Genomic DNA, 27,243 nt, shown 5'->3' on the forward strand with positions numbered 1-27,243 from the left:
CTCCTGGCGCTCGGCGGCAGCGCCACCTTCCTGCCCTGCCTCGCGCAGCCCCTAGACGGGCTGCTGCTTCCGCTGCATTTCAACTGAGCTGCGCAGGCGGCCATCGCCGCCGCTCTGACGCTTGCGACGTCGTCTCTCTCTGCGTCCCCAGCCCCGCGTCTTTTCCTCGCTCTCTTAGCGGCCCAAGGGCGATCGGGGCGGATGGCAGCCCAAATATCTGGGCTCACTACGGCAAGTGGCACCCCAAGACATTTTATTGTAAGTCAGACAAAGTCATACATGGCTGTTACGGCGCCCTCGATGCGGTTTTCCAACAATCATTGCCTTCTTCAGAGTCTAAATAAAGCAGTAGCAATCCAATTGGCTAAGAAGAAGTTCTCACCACTCTCTTATCCAATAGGAGAAAAAGTGAAAATTACACAGGACGAGAACGGAGGAATAGCATTTGAAGGAGTCTTTTGAGCTCATTTATTTGGGAATAACTTTTTTTCTTGAAACTACTTTCTTGAAAAAGGTGCATTTAAGCTATTCGCGATCTGTTGGTAGTATTTACTTTTTTTTAAGGAGTAAGGGGAAGGGCAGAAAGTTTTATTTTCTTACCGAGCGACAACAATGTGATGCGGTATTTTTTGTTCATGTATCTATTATGTTATTTAGGAGTCTTTGTTTGATTTGAAAAATTCGAAGGTGTAATTCCGTCCTTTAAAATACCTTTGATCGTGTACCGTACAACTCTCCAGGAAACTCGGAGAGCCCAGTGTTAGGGATGCGTTGTACTGGGTGCTAAGAACGATTTAAAACGGGTCTTGTAATGCAGCGTGGCTGCAAGAAGTTCGTTGTTTAATGGTAGAGGAGACGAGGCGAAGTGCACTCAAGTGCTGCGAGAGAAAGGTACAATTAATTACTGAGGTTTCAGGGGGAAGGCACGTTTCCTTTCGGAACATCAGGGAAGTGTTCCTGACATTTTGAGGCTACTGAATGATGGGTAGGACTTTATTAAGCGGTGGCGGAGGTGGGGAAGGGACATTTGAAGGGTGAATGTTCGTCGGAAAACAGTAAGTATTTACAGTTTGGTTGGAGTAGATAGTGTAGGTAGGGGAGTGGTGGCAATTCTGGGCAGAAAAGGTAGGTGGTGGAAGAGCTTGCTTGCAAGTTGTTACGGCTTATAAACCCAATGGGGGAGCCCAGGGAGCCCTCAAGTTTTTGGGCTTTATATTCGCTTAGTAGTTCCATTAGACGGAAAAGTTTCAGAGTTGAGAAATAACGAAGAGTAGTTAAGTTCACCAGTGTTTTCACTACTGGAATGATTATGAAGAATATTCAGAAGTTAAGCCAATTTTACTACTTTTCAATGATCCATCTATTAGATAGCTGCTCCTTTTTTCTATCCTAACTTCTCGTTGCAAATAACCTTTTGCTCAGTTATTATAATTTCTCTAGCAAACAAACAGGGAGGGGTTCCTAACTTTTCATTTACCAGGTGAAAAATACAGGACTAGTGCCGTAGATTACTTTACTAAAATGAGGAATGAATTTGTAAGCATTCCCGTAGTAATTTTGAAAGAATCAGTGTTTGAGAAGTAGGTTAGAAGAGCCGGTTACTAAAAAGGCAGCAGCCTTCAGACGGCCCTTTGCAATCCCGGTTCTCCCTTGTGAGAGTAACCAAGGCTGTTTGCTAAGCGAAGCCTTCTCATGTTGTGATTAATCTTTGACTATTATAGATGCACATGTGGGGGATGTGTGCCATAGAATTTTATGACATAAAACAAATATTCACTGGAAACTTGTTATAGTTTTTCCATTCCTAGACTGTGGCAGGTCAGAGTATCGATGCTCCGTGAGAGGACGGGAGGGAACTGGAGATTCTCATGGTTGTCATAAAGGGCCATGGTTTACAGACGATTAAGAAACAGTGCGTTGTAGGAGGCCCACTGGAAGCAAGTTGCTAAGGGGCTGGGTTGTTGAGGTGGTAAGAGTAAACGTACACTTAGAAAGAAGAACCAGTTGCTTTCTTTCTTGCCAGCTGGGAAAGACGTAGAAAATGGTTGCATACACAGTACAGCAGCAGTAGATGTTTTACTACAGCAAGAGTGGATGTTCAAGATAAAGATTGTTAGACTCAAGTTGTGTAATGAAGGAGACAGATAAGTGCATAGTTTAGAAGGATTTCTATCTCCAACTGTTATGTATAAAATGCTTTTTGCGTGAAAGAGTAGACTTTGATCTGGAAAACCTTATTACCTTACCATCTTGGATACCTGAAGTGTTAATTTTTAAGTTATGTAGATGTTTCAGGTAGGTGCAAGTTTCCTTTTTTAAAAAAATGCTCAGAATACATTAAAACAATTTTTTTTCCGCATTCATTTTGCAAATACTTTCTCTCTAACCCCATCTGTACTTGTATTGTCAATGATGACCTTGTTTTTATTATATGTGCATATACTAGCAATCAGACTTTTTTACTCTTAAATTCCTCAACCCGCCCTGGGAACCCCTCAGCATTAGCAGAGATTACCTAATCTTTTACTTAAATCAGGATAGATGATCATCTAATCTGAGCATTTGCGCTTACTTCCTTCCATATCATGCTCTTCTTTAGTCTCTAAGGCTTTCCTCCCCCCTGTTCCTTCCCTGCAGGAAGAATTGGCCTCCTTCAGGCCCAGCTGCTCTTCCTGTGCACCCCACCCGTCCTTTGGGACGGACCTGTTAGTGAATCTGAATCTGCCGATTGCATCATTGCCTTCTAACTCCACTGGTGCCTTTCCCTCCCCTTATAAACATTCCTAGGTTTGCTCATCGTGCAGAAAACCTCACCTGTCTTTTTTTCTTTCACCAGTACTTTTCTTTTCATCCCACTTACTCCTAAATTGGGTAACTGTTCCACAGCATGTCACTGGGTGTGTCGCATAAAAGTATTCTGTGTTTCCGAAACTCTTTGCCTTCTCTGTCTTATATCATGAAATTTCCGTCAAGGTCAGTCTTCTGTGTTTTTTTTTTTGCTCAAATCTTCTCTCCGGGTTCCAGTGTTTCATACCATGCCCATCCTCTCTTTTAGTTTCTCATCTATCATTTTCAGTTGCCTACTGACCATCTCCACCCAGGTTTCCGGCTGTCTCAACACGGCTGAAACAAGATTTATCTGGCACATAGTAAATAGATGTCCAATATTGGAAAAATAATCTTTTTTAAACCCAGTGTCCCTAAAACAACACCTACTTCTAGTTTTCTTTCTCTTAATGGCATCATTATTTTCCCAGGCTCATTTTTCTCTGTCTCATATAGCAATGTGGACATCTTTAATTTATTAGCATTTACTCTTCACCCAAGTTTGTTTTGTTTTTTAAATTGAGTTTAGAAAGCGAGGAAGGGAGAGGGATAGAGAGAAAGAAATACCGATGTGAGAGAGAAACATCAGTACTCACCCCAAATGGGAATTGAATTTGTAACCTAGGTATGTGCCCTGACTGGGAATCAAACCCAAGACCCTTCTGTGCAAGGGATGACGCTCCAACCAACTGAGCCACACTGGTCAGCGCTAATTTATTATATTTTAACTGTGTTTATATTTTCGTCATTTTTTTCTAAACTCTCAATGTAGAAACAGTTTTATTCTTGTCTCCAAGCAGTACCTGGCACATGGTCATTATCTCTAAAAACAATTAATTATTGGGTGCAGAGAGTTTTATGTAGTTGTTATGTAGTTGAATAGTTTTAACTATTCAATCATCTAGTCCAGTGATGGCGAACCGATGACACGCGTGTCAGAGGTGACACGCGAACTCATTTTTTTGGTTGATTTTTCTTTGTTAAATGGCATTTAGATATATAAAATAAATATCAAAAATATGTCTTTGTTTTACTATGGTTGCAAAGATCAAGAAATTTCTATATGTGACACGGCACCAGAGTTAAGTTAGGGTTTTTCAAAATGCTGACACGCCGAGCTCAAAAGGTTCGCCTTCACTGATCTAGTCAGTGTGTCCTTTGACCAAGGGTTATACATACTTAGGTACACCACATAAGTCGAGTAACCTCCACCTCATCCCCACTGCTTAACTATTTGGGGTTAATATAGCCTGTGTATTCTTATTCCTGTGAAATTACTTTTCTAAACAATGTTTTATAAAATCCAGATTCTTACAACTATATTTACTCAAAGGGAGGTCCACTTTAAATTATGAAATATTTCAGAATTACAAGTTCAATTTACAAATATTTCAGAGAAGCAAGTATCACCTAGATTTAACAGATCTTAATATTTAATTATATATTTGCTTCAGAACATTTTTTGTTTGTGTAAAGAAAGAAAATCTCATAGATTCAGTTAAAGAGTGCCCCTCATTCCATTCCTGTCTTTTCTTTGCCAGAAGTAACTAACCACTGTCCTAATATGTATGTACCAAAAACAAGTATGTATTGCTTTGTGCGTTTTCACTTTCCATGAACAGTATCATACTGTTTGTCATTTTCTTCACTTAGCATTGTGTTTTTGAGTTTTATCCATGTTGTATGTGGATCTAGTTTAGTGATTCTCAAAGTGTGTTCCAGAAGTTCCCAAGGATCTCTTAAGATTCTTCTAGCTGCATCCCTCTGTACACTGCATGGGTGCTGTACAAAGGCTATATGACACATGATGTCTTAAATTGAACACAAGCAGTTAAGGGGATCCAGCTGGCTTCTATTAAGCTTGATTTTTAAAGAGGCTTGCAAAAATGTAAAATAATGCTATTCTTTTCACTGTTTTTATTTTTTTGAAAATAGTAATGTGTTATGTTGACATAAAGTGGGTTTATTGTTTTATCAATTTATAAATTCTTTTTAAAATGCCTCAGATTTAATTTCTAATGTAAATATAGATAGAACCCACATAAGCAAAAACTTTTTGGAGGTCTCAATTTTTAAGGCTGTGAAAGGGGTCTTGAGACCAAGAAGTTTGAAAACTATTGATCTAGTTCATTCATTTTATTTGTATTTCAATGTATAAATATATTGTGATTCATTTATTATGGAGAGACCATTTGGTTTGCAATTTTCTATAATTCCAAACAGTGCTGCAGTGAGCATCTTTATACTGTACAGGGTTCTTCTCTCTTGGGATTATAGTAGTAGAATTGCTACTTTCAGGAATCTGCATTTGTCACATTTACTGGGAATTGTCAAATTATGTCCTATTTGACACTCACCAGCTGTGTACGAGCCTCTGTTTCTCCAGACCAATGCCAAAAGATTACACTACATATTGTTTTCCAGTCTGTTGGGTGTTAAGAATATCTCATAGCTGATTTCATTTTGCATTTCTTAAATTTCTAGTGAGATTGAGTCCCCCCCCACACACATATTTATTTGCCATTTGAATTTTCTGTGACTTACTTGTGCCTATCCTTGGTCCATTTTTCAATTGGGTTGTCTTTTTCTCAATGAGTATAGTTTTATATTCTGAATACTAATAATTTGTAATTATACACACTGAAAATACCATTTCCTAAGCTGTGGCTTATCTTTTAGCTTTGTTTATGGAATTTTTTTTTGTTTGGTATGACTTCTTGATGAGATGGTAATCAGTTTTCTTTCATTTATGGCTTATGTCCCATTCCCCCCCCCCCTCCAAGGTTATAATAGTGCTGTGCTTTTTCATATTTAGGTCATTAATTCATCTGGAACTTTTTAAATCTATTGTGTGATCTAATTTTTTTAATTATTTTTATTTTTTTGTTAATCCTCACCTGAGGATATTTTTTTCCATTGATTTTTAGAGAGCATGTAGAAGGGAGGGAGGGAGGGAGGGAGGGAGGGGAGAGAGAGAGAGAGAGAACGAACCTTGATGTGAGGGAGATACATAGATTGGTTGCCTCCCACATGTACCCCAACTGGGCCAGGGAACAAACCTGCAACCCAGGTTATGCCCTTGACTGGGAATTGAACCCGTGGCCCTTTGGTGTGTAGGCCAATCCTCTAACCATTGAGCAACACCGGCCATGGCTAATTTAAAATTTTAATTTATTTTTATTTATATTTTTTATAGATTTTAGAAGGAGGGGGGAATAGAGAGATACATCAATCAGTTACCTCCTAATGTGCCCTGACTGGGAATCAAACCTGCCACCTTTTGATGTATAGGACGATGCTCCAAGCAACTGAGCCACACTGGCCAGGGCTGATTTTATCTTTTTAATATGGATTTGCTAAGTAGTTTAGCCTTTCTCCCCACAGATTTATAATGCAACTCCTGAGGTTTATCATATTCTCACAATATACATATCTGTTTCTAGTTTCTCCTGGTTTCATTTGTTGACTAATCATACTATACCACTCTGATTTAATAATGATTGCTTTATAATTAAATCTTAATATATGTTTTTTTTCTTCAGGTGAAAGCTCTTTTCCTTCCTTTGTTTATTTTTGGGTCAGTTTCTATGAAAAACTTGGATTTTTATTGTATTTGCATCAAATTTATAGAATAAATATATAGATACAGATAGATATATGCTAAGTAGTGGAGCTGGGATTTGAATCTGGGTGTGCTCTATTGTTTTTCATAAAGTCTTGCTCAACTTTCATTAGATCTTTTTCCAGATACTGTGTAATTTTTGTTGTGAATAGGATTTTTTTTTTTTTTAGTTATTTCTGTTTAGCATCTAAGCTGATGTATAGGGAACACTATGGACTTACATATGTTGATATATAACCCCGCTGAACTCTCATATTACAATATTTCATAGGTTTTGAGATCTAGTTTCCTCCCTTAACATTTTAACATTTCTGAAATCAAAATAGATCTTGAATTGATGGTGTCCTGAAATCAGTGTTGTCCTGGTAGCAGTCATGATATAGTTATTGTTGCCTGCACATGCACAAACTTGATCAAGACTGTTCATTTTGTCATCACTTAAATGAGTATGTGCATTGTTATGTAGTTATTTCATGCCAAATAATACAACCTAAGGGAGGAGAAATGGCGAAGTGGGTGTTAGACTGGAAAGAAAATCCCAAAGATAATAATGGAGCATTTTAAGAAACGCTGCCTCACTAACACTCTTGGCAGAGGGCAATATTATTAGGAAAGTTTGAATAGTTTTGAGTAGAAAAGTAATTCATAGGACGCTGAATGTGAAGTTTTAGGAGTACCCTACCAATTTCTTTTGCTTCTATTTTTTTTTATATGCACAAAATACAAAAATATGTCTAAGTCTAAAAGAATTTTCTCTAAGTCTAAAATGAAAATTCTAGATAATAAAGTATGGCATTCCTTTAATTGGCAGTGTTTTTTTCTTAGTTGTATATAAAATAAGGATGTTACTTAAAATTGGTGGTATCTTTAGAATAAATGAAATGTGGGAGCAATAAGACTTTAAGATTCTTCTGTATTTTCTAGGTAGTTGTGTGTGAATGAGGTTTTATTTTTCATTCATTTTGCCTCCTGTTTCTTTTTTTCTTTTTGTTAATCCTTACCCGAGGATATTTTTTTCCATTGATTTTTTTAGAGAGAATGGAAGGTAAGGAGAGGGAGGGAGGGAGAGAGAGAGAGAGAGAGAGAGAGAGAGAGAGAGAGAGAAAGAGAAATATTGTGAGAGACACACATGGATTGGTTGCCCTTGGCTTGCGTGCAGACCTGGGTGGGGATCGAACCTGCAACCCACGTATGTGCCCTTGACTGGGAATGGAACCCACAACTCTTGGGTGTGTGTGCCGATGCTCTAACCATTTATTCACACTGGCCAAAGCTCTTTTTTTTTTAAATTGCATTGACTACTGTCTCTAGTTCAGTGTTGAATAAAAGCATTGATAACAGGCATCCTTGTCTAGGTAATTGAATAGAGTGCTTCTAATATTTTATCATTAAGCATGATACTGTAGTGGGTTTTTTTGGATGGGGTAGATGTTATTTATTACATTCTCTTATGCTTATTTTAGAGTTTTCATTGTGAGCAGTTGATTTTTCTAATGTGTTTGCTGGATATATTGGTTTGATGGATCACATAGATTTTCTTTTTTAAAATTAAAAAAATTTAATTACAATTGACATTCAATATTGCATTAGTTTCAGTCAGCTATCTTGAGGATGTAGATTTTCTATTTTAAATTATCTTTGGATTCCCTGGATTATTGCTATGTACTTTTCCTTTTTCATGTCGGCTTTGTATTGTTTTGATAACAAACACGGTTATGCTAACTTCATAAGATGAGTATGGCAGTATTTTTTCTTTTTGAAATAAGTTTTACTCTGTTCTTGAAAGTTAGAATTCATCTGTGAAACTGCCTGGTGTCTTTTCTGTGAATTGATTTGATTTAAGTTTCTTTGGTGGTGGTAAGTCTATTTGACTTTTTTTTTTTTTTAAATTGATTTGAGAGAGAGAGAGAAACAGAAGAAATTTGTTGTTTCACTTATTTATGCATTTATTGGTTGATTCTTGCATGTGCATTGACCGGGAGTTGAATTCGCAACCTTAGCATATCAGGATGGTGATATCTAACCAACTGAGCTACGTGTTCAGGACTTGACTATTCAGAAAAATGTAACTTTTCAATTATATTGGTATAAGATATAGGTTTCTCTGACTTTAAAATATCTAATTTGATTAATTTGTCCCTCTTTTTTTCAGCACTGCCAGTAACTTGCCTATGTTATTAAGACTTTTCAAATAGTTCGTTTCTTTTAAAAATATATTTTTTTTGTTGATTTCAGAGAGAGGAAGGGAGAGAGAGAAACATCAGTGATGAGAGAGGCTCATTGATCGGCTGCCTTCAGCATTACCCTCACCCCCATTGGGGATCGAGCCTGCAACCCAGGCATGTGTCCTGACCGAGAATCGAACCCTGACTTCCTGGTTCGTGGGTTGACAGCCACACCGGCCGGGCTCAAATAGTTCTTATTGACCCTTTGTGTTTCTGCTCATTTGGTAAGATTTCTTTCCTTCTACTTTATTTGCATTTATTCTAACATTTAAAAAATTTAAGTTGGAGGTTTGGCTCATTAATATTTAATTTCTACTCTTATAATATGTGCCTTTAAAACTATAAATTTTCCTCGAACTATAACTGGTTGTGATGATTTTGATATGAATTAATTTTTATTATTTAGTCCTAAATATATTGTGATTTTCATATTGCCCATTGAATTACTTAGAACTTTGTTTTAAAATTTATGGAATATTTTTTCTTTGGTTTGTGACATTTATTTCTAGTTTTATTGCATTGTAGTTGGGGAACATTGATAGGCAAAAATGAATTGTATTTCTCTATATTAACAATTTAAAAGTCAAGTTTATTTTTATTTTTTAGAAGTCTGCTTTCTTTAATGTACAAAATGTATGAGTAGAAACAAGCAAACTAAACATATTTATTTATACCACTATCTAGTTCTTTTATATCAACTTTACTATTCAAACAAAAGAAAGCAGGTGGCAATTGAGTGGTTGGGAAAAAGATACAACAAAGAAAACTTTTCTACCATATTTATTTTATACTGTGCTCACAGAGATGGCTTCTTTTACTGATCCGCTGTGCAGGAATTCATTTGTATATAAAATTGAACCTGCTCAAAAGCTGAAGGATGATGGGCCCATATTCTGGTGCATTGTCCACACAAATCAAACAATGGTGCATCTACCAGCTTATAATTTTTAGGGACTGCTAACAAGGTTTTCTCTTGAAGTTGAACCCAAAACAACTTAAGTTCCTTTGGCTTTGTAATATGTGCTGGAATATGTGGATACTGAGGATGTTCAAAATTTGGTCTTTACCAGTTACCAAAGCAGTCATCAGTGACCCAGTCTTACAGGACTCCACCTTGACGACCTAGTATCTTTGTCATTAAGCGTTTTAGTCCTTCAACTTCATCTTCTCCTGGGTTAAGTTCACCATCAGGTAATTTGAAGAAAGTTGTTCCCAGCTATAGCAGTAACACAGGGGGTAGCCAGTGCTCGTGTACAATTGGAACCCTTTCTACAGTCCTCATTTCAATTTTATCAAATATCACCCTCATGTGTTGTAATCTGGCTGCAACAGAGCTGTCCTCAGAGAGGTGCTGCTTTGTAGCAGAAGTATAATTTGAAAAGAGGGTACAGGTTGATGGTGTGCTCCAAGGTGAAGGACTTGGTCTCCTGGATGTGCTTGTTGCCCAACTGGTCAAAACCCTAGCTGGATTTTATTAACCAGTCATCCCAATAAATTTTTTTTTTTGGTAGACCAGTTCTCAAATTTTTATGGAATTAATGCCGCTGATACGCAGTGGAGCTGATAGTCAATGGAGCATGCCCATTGTTGGTCATGTAAGAAGCAGGTGTACTGTAAACCAGCCCCTTGCATTATCTAGCCTGTTATTGTAAAAAAAAAAAATGATTAAAGGATTGCCCTGGCTGGTGTGGCTCAATGGTAGAGCATGGGCCCACTCACCGAGGCGTTGTGGGTTCGATTCCTGGTCAGGGGGCACGGACCTGGGTTGCAGGTTTGATCCCTGGCCCCAGTGGAGGGCCTTGTGGGAGGCAACCACTTGATATGTCTCTCTAACATCTATATTTCTGTCTCTCTCCCTCCCCTCTTCCACTCTCTGAAAATCAGTGGAAAAAATTATCCTCAGGTAAGGATTAACAAAAAAACCCAAAAAAACAAAATTAAAGTGTTTATTAAGTTATAGGTACGAAAACATACTGCTTAACTGCATTAGCAAAAGATCACTGTATAAGCACTCCATAATTCTGCAGTTTTCAATTTAAAAATTTTATAGTTGTTGAAAAGCTTGAAATTATATTCTCACCAGTGTTTATGATGTACAGAAAGCATTGTTAGTGTCAGCACTGAGTTTATAGAACCTTACAGACCCAAAGTAATATATTTAGGAAAAACAGTAATAGGAAGCACGTGTTCATGTAGGTGAGGTAAAGAGTAGGGATCAGTATTAGTCAAGTTACTATGTTGGTGATCTGGCAAGAGTAATTTAAAGAAGTTTTATAGTTTAAGGATATTTAAAAGTTTAAAAACTGTAAATGCTGCATTACATGAGTTTTACAAGTAGTGCTAGAAAACTAAAGAAGGCACTTATTAGCTTGAATAAAGTAACATAAAAGCAAGAATGCTTTAATCTAAAAAAACCCCACCCATAATTCTGCATTATCAGAAAGATTTTTTAATACGAGGAGACACATTGCTCATTAAGGAGTTCAATAAGATAATACCGACCTTTCTTCATCATGTACTGCATTTGTCAGAAATTGCCCTTTTAAAAAGTTTTCCCCTGACATTTTTATTTAGTTTATATCGGATAAAATGTAGTCTAAATTAATCTCCACTTCATATTATGTCAAAACACTGTCTTTATCCTTTGATCACACCAAGTGCTTCAAACACTCCACTCCATGCAACTAAAGGCCGAATATTTCATTAGAGGAAACATATAAATAGGATTTCAGACCATAATCTCAACAAAAGCTACTAAACTAATTTTTTTAAATTTCACTACAAAATCAGTGTGATCCAAAGAGTTGAGTTATACATGATATACAGAATATTATATAATGAACATGTATTGACAAATTGTTGAGTGCATTAAATAGCAACATTTCATTAAAGAGGCTATACTGCTTTACTTATGAAAAACTAGATAGAAAGTGTATGCAGTTCCTAATATCAAGCTACAGTCTTAAAGACAAAGGCATTGAAAGGTTTAGTGTCTAGTATTCACAGAATATTAAGGCAACTAAACTCAAGAGGGTGTTTTGGCAACTTTTAATCTGAGCACAAATAGGGGCTTTGGAAAAATAAGGTTTTAAGAAGGCTTGTCATTTTAGGACCAAATTTTAATGTGTTCACCCAAATTGTTAGATTTTTTCTACTTGTTTGTCTTCGGATTCAACTGATCTCTGACCTCAGTTCCTGCAGCAAAGTCAGGAGCCCCCTTTTATCACAGCCCTTAGAATCTTCTGAGTAGACACCATTCTAAGAACATTGGTTTCATTCTGATTGTCAGAGGAATTACTTCTAACCCCAAAGTTTAGTATACTCATCTCTGCTTGGAAGTACAGAACATGTTTTTTTCTGATTTGGTGACAAAACAGAAGGAAAAATAACCGGTCAAAACTGTTCGTTGAATACTTAATTGATCACCTGAGCTTCTCTCTCTCTCTCTCTCTCTCTCTCTCTCTCTCTCTCTCTCTCGTTGAATACTTAATTGATCACCCGGTTCATAAAACCATACGGGTTTTTAAATAAAATAAAAACTGAATAAATCAGATATGAATAAATAGGAATCTTTGTATGGAACTAAACAAAAAAAAAACAACAAAAACATACAGGTTAAAGTATAAAAATATATTTGGGCTGTAATATCTGTTAGGAAATGGGTATGATGTCCAATGATGAGAATATAGCAGATAAATTTATCATGGCGCTTGGGTGAATTTCTTAGAGCACACTGAATATTGGGGAACTGCTGAAGCTTTCTGAGCAGGGGAGTGCCGTGATCAAAGCAATGCTTTGAAGGATTAGTCTGCCTCAGTACTTGGCACCAGCCCTTACTTGTAGTAAGGTTCCTAGTCATTTGTTGTGGGAGTGGCAGAAAATGAAAGGCCAGTTGAGAGGTTATTTTTGTCCCCTGGGATCAGTAAATATAAAGCTGAGAGTAAACGGTGACAGTGGGAATTAAAAAAAGTGGGGGGAGGGGGATAGATTCCTGAGAAGTTGTGGACAAGGAATGGATAAGGTCTGACAACCTTACTGAGTATAAGCAGAGAAGAAGGAAAAGTCCATAGTGGTCATGTCAGGAGAAGCAGGGCTTTATCCCGATGAAAATATGCAGCAATCTGGTGGAAGTGTCAGGTACTAGCCTGAGTGTGTGTGTGGGGAATCACCTTTGTGTAAATGGTAGTTGAAACCTTGGAATAAAGAGGAAGCAGAAAACAAAAGGACTGAGCTCACCACCTTGGGCAAGGCTGCAATAATGGGTGAGGGGAGGCAGAGTAAACAGCAGTTGGGAAGGTGGGAAGAGAATTAGAACTCAGTTTATTTATTTTATTTTTTAAACAGATTTTATTAATTTTTTTACAGAGAGGGAGAGGGATAGAGAGTTAGAAACATCGATCAGCTGCCTCCTGCACACTCCCTACTGGGGATGTGCCCGCAACCAAGGTACATGCCCTTGACCGGAATCGAACCTGGGGCCCTTGAGTCCCCAGGCTGACGCTCTATCCACTGAGCCAAGCCGGTTAGGGCTAGAACTCAGTTAAAAGAAACTGAGGAAGGAGAGAATTTCAAAATTGAGGGAGTTAATTATCTGTCCAACCCCAATAGAAAAGCTAAGGAGGATTGTGCAGGAGTTATTGTGCAGGTTGAGAATTCTTAGAGCAGATGGGGTTGGGTTTATGTAGCGGAATTGGGGTGAGGGGCATTTAATGCATTAATGAATTGCATTTATTGCCTTCTTAATTGGCTTAATTTCATTTTAGTATATCATTATGCTTAGAAGCTTAATTCAGGTTTATCATTTTGTAATTACATTTTTTAAAGGTGAAAAAGAATTATGGCCAGGGGTGATTTTGGTGGGGAGAGAGTATTGAGAACTTTCCATTTTTCATAGTTGAAAATGTTTTTCTTTATTGGTCCTTTTAATTTGAAGCAGTTTGAGTAAATAACATGAGACATGCTTGCTCTTGATAATAAATATAATATGTCTCAGTTGACATGTTGAAAATCCAATTATTAATATTAATTGAGTTTCTCACGGATATTTCTTTAAGAAATACATACACAAACACACATATGTTTTAGCATTTGAAAAGCATATATAAATAACTATGGTTTATAGCAAACAAGGACAATCAGAAAAAAAGGAAAAAGGATAAACTGCTGTGGAAATTCAGAGGAAAGAGAGATTTTCAGCTTTTTCTTTTTTGGTGGGGAAGGGGATTTGGGGGAAAGGCTGTAGCAAGAGGATAGGGGAAAGGTGTTCCATCCAGGTAGAAGAAACCCTGAGTCAAATAGAGTTTGGGGACATTGGGCATTTTTGTTTAGCTGAAATGTGTGCGTGTCATGGTGGGGGAAGGTGCTCGAAAGAAAGTTAGGGAATATGATGGACAGATAGTTTAGTCCCCAGACTTAGAAGATGGCAGGAGCCATTAAAAATTTAGCAGGAAACAAAGAAACAGAATTTCCAGAGGATGAGGCCCACTGCCCTAGAGCTGTGGTCGGCAAACTTTGGCCCCTTGAGTGTGGCTCTTCCTAAGCCTTAGGAGTACCCTAATTAAGTTAATAACAATGTGCCTACCTATATAGTTTAAGTTTAAAAAATTTGGCTCTCAAAAGAAATTTCAATTGTTGTACTGTTGATATTTGGCTCTGTTGACTAATGAGTTTGCTGACCACTGACCTAGCTGATGCATTATAAAAATGACTCTTGTCATTTGAAATTTTAATAAGCATTCAGAGCTTATGTTATCAACAAAAAATGATAACGGTAACAGAAAGATGTGTCTAATAGTACTATTTAGGTTGGATTAGAAAGTGAAAATGTTGATGGAGATAAGGAAACCAATGAGGGGGAGGAGATTTATGCAATACTTACAATATGAGTAAACCACAATCTTTGATGTCTGCTCTTTTGAAACAGTCATTAGTATTAAGTAGTATATTATTTTATGGGTTAAGTTCTTTTTGCTGTAAGTTTTGGCTTAAGTAGAAAAGGGAGCATTGAGGTCATTGGGATGTCTTGCACAAACTCAAGGCAGATAAGGTTCTGTAGTTGGACCTCAGAAAGTTCTAGAGCCAGGAGCTAAAAAAATACTGGTAAGCCTCCCTTCCCTGTTCTCTCCCTACTCTGTTTCTGAGGGCATTCACTGGATTCTTTTTCATTTATAAACTTTATCTCACTAGTCTAAGCTGAAGTTGGAAAAGGGCCTTTCTCAGCTCCTATATAATAGCTACCAGGAGAAAGAGACTGAGTGACCCTTGCTCATGGTTTTAGTTCTCAGGGACAGGACTTTGATTTTATTGTGCTCAAAGATGAACTTATTTTTATCATTTTATAGCCAGTGCCAATCAACTACATGGCTAGGAGAGTATAAATACACTGTGGGAATTTACTTCTCTAGATCAGAAGGTTAGTTAAGAGATGTCATTATAAGTTAGGCAGAAATCCCAAATGGTGTTTACTATAATTATGCACTTTGAGTTTTTACTGATCTTGAATGTATTGGTTGAAAGCAGACTACATTAAATTTAGAAAAGTAATATGAAAATCGTGTAGAAATTTCCCCCCAATAAGGTACAGACTGTGTTTAACTTGAACCTTAATAAAACGAGTTACCCTTGTGGGAGTGTGGGGTGTATGGACAGAGGAGACAAGTGCTGGGGTGCTGGAAATGTTCTGTATCTTGATCTGGGTAGTATAGTGATTACATAGGTTTAAAAGCATGTGTCAAAATTAAAATGTGTGCGCTTGATATATGCAAGCAGTATCTCAAGCAAAAAGCCTAGGCAAAGATGACTTGTTTGATTTCTCTGCCTTGCCTTGTCTTATAGATGCCTCTTATCATCGGAAATCAATTAAGTTCCCTTTTATTTCAGATAGATGTGTTTTGTTTTGTTTTGTTTTGTTTTTTAAGTCCTTCCTGAGGAGAGAGTGGACAGGAGGGGAGATGCGAGAGAGAGGGTGGGGAAACATTGATGTGAGAGAGACTCATCGATTGGTTGCCTGCTATGTGCCCCTGACCAGGAGCTAGGGATTGAACTTGCAACTCAGGTACGTTTCCTTGACCAGGAATCAAACCCACAACCCTTTAGTCCAAGGGCCGACACTCTAACCACTGTGCAAACTGGCCAGGGCTAGGTATATATGTTTTTGATAGATGTTCATCTGTGACATACTTACGAGTGTTTCAGAAATGTAAATATGGTGCATTTTAAATACATGATATAATAAAAGTAATACTTGGTTTACTTTTCCCCCCCTAATTTAGGAGCTGTGACTGATGAAAATTAAAGGCCATGGATGAAGATGGACTTGAATTACAACCACAAGAGCCAAACTCATTTTTTGCTGCAACAGGTATAACTATTTGGGTTGCTCTATTTTCCAACTACCAGATTTGGAGTTGGTTATTGAGTGGACAAATTGCTAGGCTCTCACATTGATATTCACACTTAGGTATCTTGTGTCAAGTCTACAAATATTAAAGTGAGCCCATTGTTCTCCTCCTTAAAAATTTGGCTCCCCTACAACCAACTCTTAAATTTTTGTCAGTAACAGCATCAGTATCAAAACCTCAGTGTTATCCTCAGGTACTCTCATCTTGCCCAGTTAGAGCACTAAGTCCTGTTAGTTTTCTCTTTGAAAATGTTGCTAATATTTACTTCCCACCACATAGGCAGGCTCTATCATCTCATTCCTAGTCTGCAATAACTTTGAAGTTATTCTTTTTCTTGTCCTTAGTCTCTCTTTAAAAAAAGAAATATTTTATTGGTTTTAAAGAGGGAAGGTGGGAGGGAGAGAGAAAGACATCAATGTGAGAGAGCCACATCGACTGGTTGCCTCTCTCATATGGCCCAACTAGGGAGTGAACCCCTAACTCAGGTATGTGCCCTTGACTGGGAATGGAACCTGAGACCCTTCAGTGCGTGGACTGACACTCTAACCACTGAGAACACAGACCAGAGTGAACTAGCAACCTTTTGGTGCATGGATGACACTCAACCAGTTGAGCCACACACCGGCCAGGGCCTTAGTTTCTTTTATATAGTCCCCCAGCCAGAGTACTCATCGTAAAGTAACACATGGATCATGTAATTTCTTTGTTTTCCATTACCCAGCAGTTAAATTATAAACCTCAGGCCCTCCACATTCTGACCCCATCCTACTTTTACAGCCTATCTTTCACAGGTTGAGAAGAGGAGCCTTTTGCTTCAGGAAGACAGTCTTACCCCACTCTCCAAACTGTACAAGGAAAATTAAGTTCATGAAGTTTTAAAAATAGAAAAAAATTATTCATAATTTTAGGTTATCCATCATTCCAATTACATAACATCGTAAAGTGATTACACTAGGTTTTATGATATAAGATGGTTTTATATCACACTAGCTAGCTACCCTTATAAATAAAATATTAATGAGTTTTCCATTGGGCTTAAAATGATCATATTGCAGTATATTAAAGAAGTAGCAATTAACTATATCAGGAAATTCAATATTAGTGGTTTTTAATTTTCACTTCTTTAATCTCTAAATCCAGTGTGTGTATGTGTTGGAGGGGTATGTTTATTTTTCTTAACAATTTAGAATAGTCTTTGACTCAAGTTTGGTAATTTCAATTTGATAATAAATGCAGTTATAATTCTTCTTTTATTAGAACATGTATAATTAATGTGCTTGAAAGAGAAAGAAGCTCTTTGAGGAAAAATGTACAGTATTTGCTAGCTTAATCTTGTCATGAGCAATCCTGGGTCATGGGCTAAGTGGTAGATTGAAGGGCTATTTCATTTTAGCCCTGGTTGTTAACACTTATGGTGTTTGTTTATCTTTGAGCAAGTCACTTAATCTGCCAGGGCCTCCATTTTCATTTGTCCTAATAATAATGAAACCTCTCATTACAGTTTTTCAGAATACTTCCCATACATTTCCCATTTGATCTTCACAACAGTCCTGTGAGGTATGCATGGCAGATACTACTATCCTCATTTTACTGATGAGGAAACCGAAACTCAGAGGTTAAATGACTTGCCCAAGGTCACAAAACTAATAAGTGTCTAAACCCTGTTCTCTGGTTTAGATTTTTTAACTATTGCTCTTGCCACTAAATGCTTTCATCTTTATATCTGTAAAATGGAGATTATAGTGATCTATTGCTTGATGTTAACATTGAGAATATTGAAAACAAAGGAGTATAAAAGCACTTAGTAGAAGTTCTATAGAAAATAAAGCAAACACTTTTTATTCTAGATGTAACTAAAATAGCTATTAATTGGTTTCAAGATTTCCTACGTTTTTAAAGGTTCTTTGACCTCTGTTGATCATTTGTGTTTGTTAAACAAAATCAGGCGTCTCTTTGAGGGCCTGGCCAGTGATACACAGTCATTGAGTTAGGCAGCTGCTTAGATTCAGCCTGATCTGAGTCACATCCAGAATCACTAATTAAAATTAATTGCTTTTTAACTAAGATTTTTATAAAACCTCATTTGCTTTTCTCTGGAGTAGGAGCCAAGATACCAGATTTGTTTTATTGTATTTTATGTGTTTTGACAAGGATATCTGATTTGGAGTCCCATTTGTGGCATTTATTCAGAGTAATATTTACTGAGTACCATAATCTGTACAAATGTGTGATCTTGGTGAAGTCATTTAATCTCACTGGGCTTTAATTGATTCAACCCTGTACCTTTATTCTTAACTGCAGAGTGGACTAGAGTAGTGTTTCTTATACTCTGAGGCACTGCCTGGGGCATTAGGGTATGGGGCGATGCAAGGAGGCTGGATGGAGGCAGAGTACCCTGGTGAAGTTGGGGTAGGCCCCGCTCCAACTAACCTCACCCTCTACTGCTCCAGAGCAGTTGCACTTTTATTCATCTTATCTATTCACAGAGGCTCCTTAACTAGTTGCCTTTCCTCTAGCTGTGGCTTTTTGTTGTTGTTGACAGTATTACAGATGTCTCCCCCATTTTCCACTTTTGCCCCCTCCACCCAGCCCCCGCCCTAGCCCTCTTTTATTTATGCCCCAGTCCTTTCATATCTTAGATTCAGAGGATAATTTCTAAATTTCCATAGTCATAAATGTAGGATATTGATGAGATATTATATCAGAACAAAGGGGGAAAGGGGAGAAAAATGGAAGGGAACTAAAAAATACATGGGAGAGATGGAAAGAAGATAAAGTATTAGTTGAGGGAGAGATGGAGCAAGATGAAAGAGATGAAAAACACATAATAAAGGAAAGTGGTGTATTTGCCACCTGAAGTTGCTTTACTTATTAATTTTTATAATCATCCCTTAAGTATATGCATATGGATTTAATTTTCGTGAGCCTAGAATTTTACTTTCCTGAACATTTTTATTTTGTGACTGCCTCAATTGCTTGGTTTTTCTATTTTCTTATCAATTGATTTGGAATGAGTATAAAAAGTTCTTAATATTAAAATTTTTCATTTCTGATATTCAAAAATAGATTCCCTTTTAATTTTTTAATCTATATGAATGTTTGAGAAAACTGAGGAACTAGTCTGTTTTCCTGGTAGAAATTAAATAACATTTACATTAGCTGAGGCAGTCATACATGCCTACTTGAAATTGTGCTTTTAAATTTTTTTGTTTTAAAGGAACTGATGCTGCACACATGGATGGTGATCAAATTGTTGTGGAAGTTCAAGAAACCGTTTTTGTTTCAGATGTTGTGGATTCAGACATAACTGTGCATAACTTTGTCCCTGATGACCCAGACTCAGTTGTAATCCAAGATGTTATCGAGGACGTTGTTATAGAAGATGTTCAGTGCCCAGATATCATGGAAGAATCAGATGTATCTGAAACGGTCATCATTCCTGAGCAAGTGCTGGACTCAGATGTAACTGAAGAAGTTTCTTTAGAACATTGCACAGTCCCAGATGATGTTTTAGCTTCCGATATTACTTCATCAATGTCTATACCAGAGCACGTCTTGACAAGTGAATCTATACATGTGTCTGACGTTGGACACGTTGAGCATGTGGTTCATGATAGTGTAGTTGAGGCCGAAATTGTCACTGATCCTCTGACAACGGATGTAGTTTCAGAAGAAGTGTTGGTAGCAGATTGTGCCTCGGAAGCAGTCATAGATGCCAATGGGATCCCTGTGGACCAGCAAGATGATGACAAGAACAACTGTGAGGACTACCTTATGATTTCCTGTAAGTCTTGGGGTACAGTGATTCTCAAAAGTATTTTTGAAGGCTGTCTTTCCTAACTTACATCAGAGATGAAAATTTCTTGACTTCTAAAAAAGTAAATCTCATAAGCCTTCCTGCATTATTGTTTCAGTTTGGAGCCTGTAAGATAACTCAAAATTAAGAAAAGTAAAATTGTACAGATTAAAGCATCTTTTCTCTCATAAGGACACAATAGAAAGATGAAATTTCTTCAGTCTAGAAAGACAAAGACGGGAAGGAATAGAACTGAACTTTGAAATCATGAAGGATGTGATTAGGCTGTTACCAGCCTTTATTAGAATTAGGAACGCTATTGAAACGTAAAAGGAGTTTAAATTGGAAAACAATGTATAACCAAAATACGTATATTCTTGTATATGCATGTATGTTAGTACTTATGTAATACTTATATGCTTATGTAAAATACTACTTATATAATAGATAGCTTGGGAAAAGGCTCTGGTATAGCATTGAAACAAATGATTCTAAAACATGATTTTAAGTATGATGGACTCAGGTTATTAAAGAAAAGTAAGGTGTTTTGGAGCACACCTCTAAATGTTTAACATCTGGGAGGATAACTGTGTCTTCTTACACATATTTCTTGGCATTGCTTTCAGAGATCAAGTCCTCAGTTGGCTAGGCCACAGCTCTGACCCAGTATGGAAATTAGCATGCCTTTAGGAACTAAACGTCAAATAAATAAGGACCCACTATTTTTAAATTATATATATTTTTATTGATTTCAGAGAGGAAGGGAGAAGGAGAGGGAGAGAGAGAAACATCAGTGATGGAGAATCATTGATCAGCTACCTCCTGCACCCTCCCTACTCGGGACTGAGCCTACAACCCGGGCATATGCCCTGACCAGGGAATCGAACCTCGACCTCCTGGTTCATAGGTCAGTGCTCAACCACTGAGCCATGCTGGCTGGGCTAACTCTTACATTTAGACTTTTGATCCATTTTGAGTTTATTTTTATATATGGTGTGAGGTCACGAGCTAACTACTCTCTCTGGCACATCGATATTCAGTTGTCACAGCACCATTTGTTGAAATGGTGTTCTTTACTCATTGAATAGTCTTGGTACCCTTATTGAAACAAATTCTTTAAAATTTTATCTATTGATTTTTTTGTTTGTTTGTTTTTTTGTTTAGGGAGAGAGGAAGGGAGACAGACACAGACATCAGTTTGTTTTTCCACTTATTTATGCATTCAGTGGTTGGTTCTTATATGTGCCCTGACCAGGCATGGGACCTGTAACCTTGGTGTTATCAGGATGACACTCTAACCAGCTGAGCTACCCAGCCAGGGTCGTATTGAAAATAATTGATAATAAATGTGAGGGGTTAATTTTTGGACTCTTAATTCTATTCCATGGATCTGCTCATCCTTATACTAGTTTTATGCTGTCAGGAGTGGGTAGTGAATTTGCAAAATTTACTACCCTAAATATTAAAGTCTAAAACTTAAAGCCCAGGCAAAAATGCATAGTTCAGTTTTAAAAGGATTAGCAGAATTAATAAGCAGTGGCAACATAATGCATTCTTATGGAAGACTAGGGTACTTGGTGTGCCTACCTTTTATAGTAACATCAAAGGAAACAACTAATACGCCTCTGGAGCATGGGGTTCCCTTCTGCCAAAAACCTGGGCCAGAGAGCCTCTATTCTAATATAAACCAATATGATGCTTCATTTCTAATACACATTTTAATAAAATATTACTTTGTTATTTTAAACAGTTTTTAAAAAGACATTAAAAATTATAGCAAATAAATATATATTTTTTGTTAAGCCTCACCTGAGGTTATTTTTTCCCATTGATTTTTTTAGAGAGAGTGGAGCGGGGGCAAGGGGAGGGAGATGTAAGAGAGAGACAGAGAAACATCAATGTGAGAGAGACACTTCAATCAAACCTGCAACCCAGGTACATGTTCTTGACCGGAATCGAGCCCATGATCCTTCAGTGTGTGGCTGACGCTCTAACTACTGTGTCATGCCTGCCAGGGCTATAGCAAACAATTTAAGCTTAGAACCCTTTAAACTAGTTGGGTTAAGTGAAAGTATGCCACCATTTTTAACATGTTGATTATAAAATTGGAAATTTTACTTTGTATAGACCATAACTTTAATAAAACTTTTGATGTCAGTACTATATCTGTGATCTCTCCATTTAGTTTTTATATTCTAAGGCCACTGACTTTTTCATTAGGATAAAATTGTGTTCAAAACACTATTTTCTACAATATGCAGCTGCTTTTATAAAAACTGAATGTTAATAAATCATTAGGTTGGTTGGTTCTTAACTAATGCTTATTAAACTTTTGGTCTGGTGGCATATATATAATTTAAGTCCATTTGAATTAATATATCGAAGGAAGAGCTCAGGTGGTAATGTGTGCTGAGTGCTTCTAATGACCCTTGAGTCAATTGACATTTTTATCAGAAGATGTAATTAAGTTTATTTGGTGAGGTTTGTTAATAAAGCTCTCTTTTCAGGGGAGAAATTTTATTCCAGCCCTGGCTGGTTTGGCTCAGTGGTAAGAGCGTTGGCCTACAGACAGAAGGGTGATGGGTTTATTCCAGTCAAGGGCAGGTACCTCAGTTGCAGGCTCAATCCCTGCGCATGGGGGAGGCAACCAGTCGGTGTTGTGTCTCTCACATCGGTGTTTCTCTCTCTCTCCCCCTCCCACTCACTTTCTCTAAAAAAATCAGTGGGAAAAGTTTTATTCCAGTGCTTACTAAAAATAAAAATAAAAAAAGAAGAAAACAAAAGCAAGGAAAAAAACTAAAATAAATAAAACAAAATAAAGGAAAAAACCAAGTGTCTACTCCACTCTCATATTGTCTTTTTTTGGTCCATGTGTATATGTATGTGTGTGTAAAGTTAATACTACAACGCAGTAGAGTTTGGGATAAAAGGTGATTATTGGTGGACGGAGGAGGCATATTGAATTTCAGTGATTATTAAAATTTACAATATTCATGAATATCCAATTTTAGGAAATAATTTGGGCAGGAGGCTTACACATTTTCTTAGTTACTCCTTAATAGCAGAAGCCACGGGGACAGCCTCCACACCCTATTCCATTGTTTTTCTACCTAAAAAATTATTTTTTTTCAAATTTATGTTTATATGAGAAAAAAGAATCATCTAAACGATTATTTTTACTCTTGCCTATGTTTACTTTTCTTATGTCTTCACTCAATAACATTTATTAATCAGCCATGATAAACTAGGAATCTTGTTAGCTGTTAGAGATAAACAGTGAAAGTTTCTGGCTTTTTAAGAGTTCACAGTCTTGGAGAGAAGACAGACAGAAATAGGTAATTATATAGTTGAATGTGAAAAGATATAACTGGATATACAAAGTATTTTGGAAGCACTAAGGGAGAAAATGTTGAGATTTTTGGTACACTTGAGTGAGCTAAATGCTATGAAAGTACAAACCAAAGTTCTGTGGGAGCTTGGCTGAAAATATAACTAAATTTATTTAATATCTCCTATTCATTTTCCTCCCTCTTTTTTGAAGCAAATCCCACATATTTATTTCATAAGTATTTATCAAAGACAGGGATTATTATTATATTTTTTAAACATAATTTGGGATGAGCTCAATTTGAAGGATGAATAAAATGTTCAGTGGGTACCTAAGGGGGGAGGAATGGCAGAGAACATATTTAAAGGCAGGGAAATGTGGAAGGTCTTTGATTGTTCAGAGACATTTTCTTTGGAGTGCAAATGTCTTTAATGATGAGAATGGAGGAAATGTTGAGAAGTACGAGTCGCAAAATTGGGCACAAATCATAAAGGCCTTTGAATACAATAAGCCTGCTTTACCTTTCTGATGTGGGGAGCTATTAGCGTTGTAAGCCGATTAATAATAATATGCTTAGGGTTATAGTTTACAAAAGTAATCTTCGTGGCAATATTGAGAGCAGACAAGGGAAGACTAAAATTAGAAACAAAAAATATACTGTGAGAGATGATTTAGTAGTTCAGGTAAGAAACAGACGATGCTAGTTTGAAATGAGGTTCTATCAGAGTTTGGCAGAAAGTTACTTCATGACATATTTAGGAAGTGGAATTTGGATTAAAGTTGTGGGGTGGAGGGTTTGAAGCTCCCTGGTTTCTGGCTTGTGCATCTGGGCAGATGGCAAGCCAATTACTAGAGGAGGAATACATTTAGACATGCTAGAGATTTGTCTACAGGATTGCTACATGCAGCTGTCAGCTGTCCAGCCATAGTGGAATGGCACCCTTGCAGATATGGAGCCTAATGGCCCTGGCCTTTTCTAGTTTAGGTGTTTTGACCATTTGGTCTGATGTTAGCTCCTAATTTAGCACAACTTTGGTCATAGTAGACATCCAATAAAAAGTGGTTCAGGGAGTGAATGAATGAATGCAAACCCTTATGTTTAGTGCATGAACTCTGAGGATCAGTACAGTCTAATGGTTTAGAATTGAATTATTCTAGGGGATATTAGCATAGGAGACATGCTAAAGTATTTGCTTATTTCTTTGTCCTACAGGCTGATGGTTTGTATAAATCTTACCATTACTTTTATGTATGTACTCAATTTCATTTTGTACCTTGAAACCATTTGGTAAACCACAGAATAAAATTTTAGAATTTTAAAAATATATCAGTATGGGGATATTTCTGAAATGTGAGAAAAGTCTAATTTAGTGAACTAAGAATATTTTAGAGAAGATGTGTTAAACAAGCTTTAAGCTTGTTCTGATAAAAATTAAAGTTTCTGTTTATCTAAAGTTACTGTGTCTTTACTGTAGGCATTCATATTTATTTAGAAATCAATACTAAAAATTAATGAATTAAGAGTTTTCAGTTTAATCTGATTTCAGTTAGATTTATACCAAGAATAAAGTGCTCAAATAAGGCAAAGATGTGTAGTCCTCCCCTCTCCTTAAAAAAGAGGTGGGGCAAGGGATTGGTAAGCCAGGGAATGGAATTAAAGTTTGAGTAAATTCTAATATAATATTTTTTGTTTAAAAATAGCATGTTACACTATCCAATTTTCACACACGCACACACAAAAAAATCTCTGTCCAGTCTGTCTCCCATTCTTTTAATGCCTAAATATGCCTAGAAATGTCTGAATAATGATCTGTAATTTTTATTGATAGTTCCATGTGGTGGGCTTTTGAGCACATTTTAATTTATTTTTATACTTTTCTTAAATAATAAGCTGTACAATTTTTATAATAAATATGTATATGATTTTAAGCAAAGTTGCAGAAGCACAAAGGAATGGAAATAACATACTAATAACTTCAGGGTACATGGCATAGTCGGGGGGTGCTGGGGAGATTGTGAAGGCAGAAGGCAGTTTGGTCAGAGTTTGGTTGCTAGACTGCAATTTTTATTTTACTTGGTAGGAAATGGGGCACCATTACCTGCTAGAGAGTGAGGTGACTGGATCTTTGTTTTAAGAAAGCTGACCAAGGGCAGTGTCTAAGGGATTTTGGTGTGATGACTCTTTTTACGATGTTAATGTACACAAAATGCAATTCTATAGCAATCTGATACCATATATTTTTCTATCTTGGCAAAAATTATAACGAAATCTGTTTTGAAGCTTTGAGAGGTGAGAATAACAAAACATTATCACCTGTTTTATAAGGTTGTTGTGAGGAGTAAATGGTATATTTTAAGGGTTTAGTATCATGCTTGGCATGTGGTATGAGGTGGGTAAATATTTGGTGTTATTATCACAACCATTGTTAATTCTTATTATATAGATTCTCCATCAAATGTTCTCCAAATCAGCTTCATTTTGCTGATTTTTAAATTAGATCAGTGTTTCTTTATGAAGCAGTTTGCTTGAAGTGGTGTATCCCCTATTCCCCCCACCCCCCAAGTAATTTTTATTTTCAGAAACTACTGAGTTTTCTGAAGTCTTAATGAACTATATTTTTAGACTCCATAGCATCTGTTAGTATTGCAAATAAGCAACCCTTAATTTTTGGTCTTCAGGGATTTTACTGAAGCTCCCTTGAAGCACTATAAAATATGCCTATATTTTGCCATAGTTTTGCTATTAATAATGAGATAATTGCTAAGTCAATTTTTTCTTTAGTTTTACAGTTTAAAACTCTTGGATGAGATACAAAGATTATTATTCCATAAGGCTGGAGGAAAATGTGATGCCAATTTTACTTAAAAGAAAAAAACTGGGAAGGAAATTTACTAAGATAATGATAGAATCTCTGGTTGGTGGGACTATTGTTGATTTTTTTAAAATACTAAATTATATACAGTGAACATAAATTTCTTAAAAAATCAAAAGATGAAAATAAAGATCTGGATTCTAAAGACAGGTACCTCCTCACTCTGTCTCTCACTTCTCACTTATTAGTTCACCTATTTGGGCAAGTCACATACCATCTCAGAGCCTTTATTTCTTTATCTGGAAAAGATGAGAATCAAATAAGTAAAAGTACATAGGAAATGCTAAGGAAATTGTGAAATGCCATGCAAAAGGTAGTTATTATTAGAAGTAGTCTTAATTTTCAGGAATTATGCTCTTCTATTTTGGAGAGATCTATTCTAAAGCTCTAGTTCTTCATTTTACTGCATTAGAAGAAGGTACTTACGCAGAAATCATAGGTATGATGACTCAATTTTATCTGTTTTTAATAAAAATTCATTTTTAATGGTAGCATTAAAATCAGAGTGAAATTTTGAGTAAGAGAACCAGCAAAGTATTTTTTAAAACAAATCACTTCTGTAATATTTCATATTTAGAATAATTTCATAGGTTGAGCTAATGGGGCAAATTCTCAAGGTGAAAATCTGAATTCTACTTTTGTCAAATGGTAGAATAACTTCTTGGCTCCAGTAAGCCTGTATATTTGAAATGTGTTTCTCACACATTTATGAAAACAAACAGAAAAGTCTTTTAGCTCAAGTTATAGGTAAATACATGACATTTTGTAAGCTCAAAAATGATTAGATTTTCCAATCATCAAAGGTTTATCTTATGAGTACTGACAAACCTAGTGTACCCAAAACAGCTAGCCTGACCTTGTTCTGTGTAAACACAAGGGCATTTGATTTTCTAGTACTTGTTAGAATCAGTTTGGACAAACCTTGCCAGAAGAGGCCAAGCTTCATCAACAATATCACCTGGCAGAGATGAGTTCTTTGAAGACATAAATTTATTCAGGTCTTTCCTGCTAGTTTGGTGAGATCTTCATCCTTATAATGTTATTTCAGCTTAAAATTCCAAAGCTTCCTTTAAGAAAATAACATTGGCTCAATCAGCTTGGGTATATCATAAAAATATTTAGCTTTGAAAAAGGGCAGGTACACATCAGGCCAGAAATAAGGACATAATGCTG

General features: G+C 36.6%; 1 protein-coding gene and 1 pseudogene across 8 annotated transcripts in view; one reads left to right on the forward strand and one right to left on the reverse strand.

Moving 5' to 3' along the window:
* The first annotated feature begins 6 nt into the window (after window positions 1-6).
* ZFX (zinc finger protein, X-linked) overlaps window positions 7-27,243 on the forward strand; it is a 37,987-nt gene continuing 10,750 nt past the window's right edge. For 2 of the 8 annotated variants that reach the window (XM_015564227.1, XM_015564229.1), the window contains exons 1-4: window positions 9,793-9,864; window positions 10,558-10,576; window positions 15,945-16,033; window positions 19,291-19,857. In XM_015564227.1, the coding sequence (XP_015419713.1) occupies window positions 15,973-16,033; window positions 19,291-19,857 (628 nt within the window). In that variant the 5' untranslated portion in view covers window positions 9,793-9,864; window positions 10,558-10,576; window positions 15,945-15,972. Of the gene's footprint in view, window positions 259-8,783; window positions 8,898-9,792; window positions 9,865-10,557; window positions 10,577-15,038; window positions 15,086-15,944; window positions 16,034-17,574; window positions 17,631-19,290; window positions 19,858-27,243 lie in introns of those variants that run through there. The other 6 variants (XM_015564226.1, XM_006764146.2, XM_006764144.2 and 3 more) reach the window with 6 other exon arrangements.
* On the reverse strand, window positions 9,272-11,141 carry LOC102768447 (annotated as a pseudogene).

The sequence above is a fragment of the Myotis davidii genome, unplaced genomic scaffold (assembly GCF_000327345.1).
Source record: "Myotis davidii unplaced genomic scaffold, ASM32734v1 scaffold2301, whole genome shotgun sequence".
Taxonomy (NCBI): Eukaryota; Metazoa; Chordata; class Mammalia; order Chiroptera; family Vespertilionidae; genus Myotis; species Myotis davidii.